The 6,286-nt window shown below is 45.7% G+C and overlaps 1 protein-coding gene across 1 annotated transcript; it reads left to right on the top strand.

Annotated features, from left to right (window-relative positions):
* Positions 1 to 1,448: 1,448 nt before the first annotated feature.
* On the top strand, positions 1,449 to 1,820 carry LOC119454226 (uncharacterized). Its single transcript, XM_037716207.1, has one exon. It carries the CDS (start codon positions 1,449 to 1,451, stop codon positions 1,818 to 1,820), a length of 372 nt encoding a protein of 123 aa, XP_037572135.1.
* Positions 1,821 to 6,286: the final 4,466 nt, after the last annotated feature.

The raw sequence follows: 6,286 nt of genomic DNA, 5'->3' as shown, positions 1-6,286 counted from the left end.
TGCTCGCACCGTTATATCGGCTTTTAGAGAAAGGAGCAAAATGGGTTTGGGGCAAGAAAGAAGAGCGAGCTTTCGAAGAGGCCAGGAATAAGCTGTGCGCTGCACCGGTCTTAACACATTTTGACCCAAAACGGGAGCTACTCTTGGAATGTGATGCTTCGCCGCATGGCGTCGGTGCGGTGCTTTTTCATCGCATAGATGGCGAGAACAGACCGATTGGATTTAGATCTCGGACATTGACCGTAGCCGAAAGGAAATACTCCCAGATCGAACGCGAGGCCTTAGCGCTAGTATACGGAGTTACTCGGTTCCGGGATTACCTCCTGGGACGTGAATTCACGCTGGTCACTGATCACCGCCCCTTGCTAGGCCTTATGGGGGCAGATCGCCAGACCCCGGCTATGGCCGCTGCAAGAATTCAAAGGTGGGCTCTGTTGCTGGGAGCTTACAAGTATAAATTGACGTTTAAACCCGGCAAACTGATGCTCAACTCGGATGCACTGAGCCGTTTGCCACAAATGTTGCAGGCGCCGGAACCAGCAGTTGAAGAATGCGATGACATGGTGCTCGCCATCGACTGATGGGACCATCCCGCGGTGTCACGCCAGGAGTTGAAAGCACTGACAGCAGCAGACGAGATGTTATCACGTGTTTGCCGGTATGTTATCGGGGGTTGGCCATCACCACGGCCTGTAGGAAACGTGGCACTGTCCGAATACTACAAACGGCGACATGAATTGTCCGTGGAAGGAGGGTTACTGTTCTGGGGCCATCGGGTAGTAATCCCCAAAGATGCTCGTGGGAGGTTGTTAAAACTGTTACACGAGGCCCACCAGGCAGTTTCAACCATGAAGACCGTGGCAAGGTCTAGTTTCTGGTGGCCCGGTCTTGACAAAGCCATTCAGCGTGTCGGGGATGAATGTCGCAGCTGTGTACAAGCTTTACCCATGCCACCGACACAGGAGCCTGTAAGCTGGCCCAGTACGAACGAGAAATGGTCGCGACTGCACATAGACTTCGCGGGGCCCGTTAATAACACCATGCTTCTGATTATTGTGGACTCGCACAGCAAGTGGATAGAAGCTATACCGATGCGCCAAGCCACTGCTAAAAACACCGTGGACGCTCTTAGGGCGTTGTTTAGCAGATTCGGACTGCCTCGTACCGTGGTCTCGGATAACGGCACGCCATTTACCGCGTCAGAGTTTGACCGTTTTATGGTGCGAAACGGTATCACGCACATTCGCACGCCGCCTTATCATCCACAGAGCAATGGATTGGCAGAACGCGCCGTCAGAACTATAAAGGACGGTTTAAAGAAAATGACTGGAGTGGATCTCGGGATTGCGCTGGCTAGAATTTTGTGCAAGTACCGGAACGCGCCACAGCCTTCGGGGTTGTCTCCATCAGAATTGCTTTTGGGGTACAAGCTGCGGACGAGACTAGACATGTGTTTTCCACCCAGGAAACAGACAGAACATCGGCGGAAACCCACCGACGACACTACCTGGAGTTTCGCCCTCTACGTCCGCAACTACGGAGTCGGGGACAAGTGGACACCTGGTAAAGTCAAGTCTACCACAGGTGCCCGGTTGGTGACTGTTCAGACGGATGAAGGTGTGGTTCGCAGACACACGGATCAAGTGCGCAAGCGTTCTGCCGACACATCCGGGACCCCATCCGCCGAACCCCAGGAAGACCCGATGCCCACAGAGGAGAGGGCGCTGGATTCCAGTACCACGTCGGACGGCTCAGAAGCCCCGCCCCAACTGCGGCGTTCCACTCGTACGAAGAAGCCGGTAGAGCGCTACGGTTATTAAGGGGAAAGGAATGTTATCACTTACGTCAGCCGAATCGGCATGCGGCAGCTGCCCTTGCGCCGTGTGCCACCTTTTCTTCTTTCCCACCTCCTCCTCCCCTCCCCCTTTTCTATATATTTCCGAGACGACAATAAAACGTCGCATTATGCCTGGAAACGCTGTCTGATTTCCTTCCGGATGTACGGACTTTCCCAGCGGCTCGGCAACACATAGGTACTTTGTTTTAGTTTTTTAACCGTGAAGCTTGCAGTTTAACCTTACAAGCTTGAGGGACATTTCTAGGTAGCTCTCACATGTGGAATGAAAACTTCGCTTATATGCTTTAGATTTGTATGCACCTCTGTGAGTCAGCCTTCATTCATGACAGGAGAAAAAAATTCATGCATTAAACTTGCGCGCAACCTCTAACAGGTTGTTGAAGCTCGAAAGTTAGTTCCTATACAAGTGCTGCCAAGACGTCTCTCAAAAGATTATTCCTAGGAATGGAATCCAGGCGGCTCCCAGAAAGGCACGACAATTGTATAAATAAGCAATGTATTGCAATTTGTTACTTTGAACGCATGAACTTAACAAAAACAAGTCTACGAGAGCTCCTCGAATTACGTTACTATGTTATGTGCTTGCCCCAGCGGACCCAATTTGCAAGAAAAAGCAAAGAAATCTATTTACTCAACAGTTATGTGAATTAACCTCGTTACCAATTATAAGGTGCACGCTTATATTGGAAATTTTAAAGGAATTGTCATAAAAGTCAAATTCAGCGTTGTTACATTTCTATATTGCCTGTCGCTTCTTGGCCATACCAGGCCCTTGCACCACCAAACAACACTCATTCGTTCATTCAACATTGCCATGTAGACCACAAAATAAACTGGTGTCGAATTTTCGTTCTGCGTGCTTGCTTAGGGGCGCGGCACCACGAAGTGCGACTTTTTGTCGAAGCCGTACTTCCCGCTCCCCGTGACTTTGTTCTGATTGGCGATGTGCGTAACTTCCGGTTGGTTAGATAGTCACTTAGATAAACAAGATTCATTTTATGCTGACCACACATGGCATGGTCACACATGGCGTCACCACACATGCTGGGCACATGGCGGTTGCACTGCGAGGCGCACTTCGCCATGCGGCTACGTAATCGTGCAGACTAAACGAATAATTTGACTACAGCTATTTCACTCAACATGGCCGTTTTGTAATGCAGAAACACGCAATCGGACTGTTACGACTATCACCGTCAACTTTCCCATATACTTATGCCGTAATCATTGTAAATAAGGAGGTTACTGATGTTACAAGGCGAAAGGACGAGAACACATATTATACGCGCTACCTGGCCTTCATACTGGTGTGCCATAAATAATAAGCTGCGTCATAAAGGGGGATGGGGTTAGTATTTGTCTTTAAACGCTCGTCTCTGAAAATGAAGTTACCCTTTCGAGCGTCAAACTTGATAAGAAGTGCTCGGGACAAAAACGCTTTAGAAGAGTAAAATAAAATGGAGTTGTTCTGAAATACGAATCCTAATCGCGAATCTAGGAAACTTGACGAATTTTTGATATTTATGTGGTTTCGGCCTCTACTTCACAAAAATTCTGTCCTCCAAAGGTAGTAAACCACAATACAAGGGAGATTTTTGATCCTAGCATAGTTTACTTATTAAACTTACTGAGAGTTCAAATTTGAGGTCCCGTTATTGTGGCAAACTAATCTGCACTGCATTGTCTGTCTTAAATTTCCTAATGTCATAAATGTATTTTAGGTTCATTTAAGAATCGCAGCAAGTCAAAAGAAGATATTAGCGTAATTAGCATAGCTGGCAACAATTCGGTGAGATCACTTTTTTGGTGCTAATTTAATCACTTAAATCACCTTCATGTTGCCTTAATGTGGATACTTACCGCCAGCAAGTGGGTGGAAGGACTCATCTTAATTTTTGGCGAAAAATAAAGCATCACATTAAAGACATGCTCTCCTTACACGTATGTTCTGGGACTAAGAAATAGCACTTGTCATTTCTGTTTCTTCTAAAGTGGGAAATTATTATATGTCTACTAGGTTTGGAAGCAATATGTTTCATGTTGAATATTGGAAAGCTGCCCTCTGCTTAACTACAAGCGCGGACACTTTCAAGAAAAAAAATACATATATATTTTCGAAAATTCTACATAAAGATATGTGATAATACGGAACGATGTATATAGGTGAAAGAAGAGCTTGAAAACTAGAACACTGCGTAACAATTTCGTCCTCTACGTACATTGCACTGCACAAGAGTTGCCTGGCTGAACAGTTGATTCATGTCGCATTTGAAATCAAATGCTTTCAGCGAAAGCAAAAACCGGAAAGCACTCAATGAAGCACCATTTATTCTCTTAGAGTGTAGAGGCCGCTTTCTGCTTGAGCAATTCACCTCATCTCTACTTCGAGATGTTTCAAATCTTGGACGTGCTGTTTTTTTTCGGGGAGTGATCATTTTTGGAGAGGGAATTTTGCTGATAGTAGTTAAATGGATAGTTTGACGTTTTATTTTCATGTGCTATCAATCTAAGCTAAATTACGCAATATTTAGCATCTTTCTGTGCCATTCGTGCTTTTCTGCGGGAAACATGACAAAAAATGTTTGCACATGTAGCGCTTTAACGAGCCTTAAGAGATGTATAAATTGTTTACAAATTTTTTTGGATAACACTACAGTCAAACCCAATTATGAAGACCTGGCTTAGGCGGCCATAAAGTTGGATATATCTATTCATTTGTTATGCCCCAAATCACTTATAATAAACCCAAACGAAAATTTGAGACGCGTTTGTTACATTAGAATTTCTTATCGTAATGAGGAAAGAAAGCATGTGGGGGATCAATTTACGAAAACATAACAACGCGTAGAGCGCAGCAACTTCTTGTGTGTAAACTAAAGTCTGGCTCATTGTCCCTAAGAATGCATAGACATGCTATTATTGACGTCATTAATTGTACAAAGGTGCTGCTGTCCATTTACACCGTGAAAGTGCGTCCTGAAGCGTCGGTCAGTTCATGTCGTAACACGGTAGTGGACGCTCCGAGTTTATGGTCACTTATGGTCAAGTTTGGTTGAAGGAGCATTTTAAAGTTACAAGCGTTAGTCAGTGTCGTGAGTTCCATATTGAGAGTTATTCACGTTATCTGCATTCGTAATATGCATGTTCGCCTGTATATAGCCCGAAATATTCGGTGGTTGCTACTACAAACAGCCCTGCTTTAAATTGTAGTGTGTTCAATAGACTGCGATAAAATTGTGACGCTCATGATAGCGTTCACGTTTATACCCGGTGTCCAAGTTAACTTGGACGAATATGTTTTGAGTGCGGAGCCCTTTAGGGGCCCGATCTGTCGGCGTCCACCGCGTGATCACGCTAACAAAAAACCGCTCAAAACAGGACAAACAGTTTTGAGCATTTGTTTTGAGCACTTGTTTAAATAAACTATCATGACTCAGAATAATTTAAAAGAAAGGAATAATCAAGCTATAAGCGCATAATATACCATAAATTTCTCAAAATCGATGCTATCAGCAAAGCTTTGGCTCCATGTGCGTGGCGGTTTCCCACCAGTTGTGATTTAGCACAGGTGTCAAAACGGATCATGGATTGCTAAACACAAGATAAACACAAGGAAAACACCGGCGAATCACTGCTCTGCACTTCCCCAGCTTTCACGTGGAGGGGAACTGCATTACCGTCGAGTTTACCATTTATATCAGTTCCGCTTCAGCAATTTAAAATAAAAAAAAAAGCGAGGAGCTGGAGAGAAATCCTACCAACTGCATATTAGCGGCAGTCGTATGTACTTACAAGCAGTATTTCTTTCTATGAATATTAATAGCTTTTATTTCGTCAACTCTTCAATTATTGCTTGAATCTCTAGCATATCAAGTATACCGTTGAACAGCGCCTCATACAACGTCGTGTAAGAACTTTTTCTGCGCGAAAATTTACCTGGTTGTCTTTCGCGAGAAAAAAAATTGTCGCAGTTTCACCCGGAAGCGGAAGGATCAATTGCGATAGCAAATTAGTAGAGTAAAGATAGTAGTTTTATGAGCTGTATAAACTTGGGCATTCAGCACGAGCAACGCGCAGAACTGTTGTCGACGCCCTCGGCGTTCTGCCCGCGTTCGCACCGAACGCGCGCGGCGTTGGTGACTGTCGCCGGTGTCTCTGGGGGCGGCTCGGAGGTTTTCGGCGAGATCAGAATGGGACCCTCGTCGATCAGCGTCGGAAATCTTACCCACCATCCCGCCTCGCAACGTTTTAGATGCCAGAGCATCTTATGCTCAGGGCAGTGTCCGTTCTGCGGCGTCCGCACCCTTAGTGCGCACGCGCAACTCTCCCTCATTCCCCTCTCCTACTCAGGTGTGCGCTCTCCTCCTCCCCTCTCGCCCTCTCCGCCACAGGTGCGGCGCAGCAAATCATTGCGGATAACTCTCTATC

This window comes from Dermacentor silvarum, chromosome 5 (assembly GCF_013339745.2).
Source record: "Dermacentor silvarum isolate Dsil-2018 chromosome 5, BIME_Dsil_1.4, whole genome shotgun sequence".
NCBI lineage: Eukaryota > Metazoa > Arthropoda > Arachnida > Ixodida > Ixodidae > Dermacentor > Dermacentor silvarum.
The sequence above is the reverse complement of the archived record's forward strand: the minus strand, read 5'-3'. Positions and strand labels throughout refer to the sequence as shown.

Coding starts and splice junctions, on each gene's coding strand:
- LOC119454226 (XM_037716207.1), top strand. CDS start 1,449: ATGTGTTTTCCACCCAGGAAACAGACAGAACATCGGCGGAAACCCACC.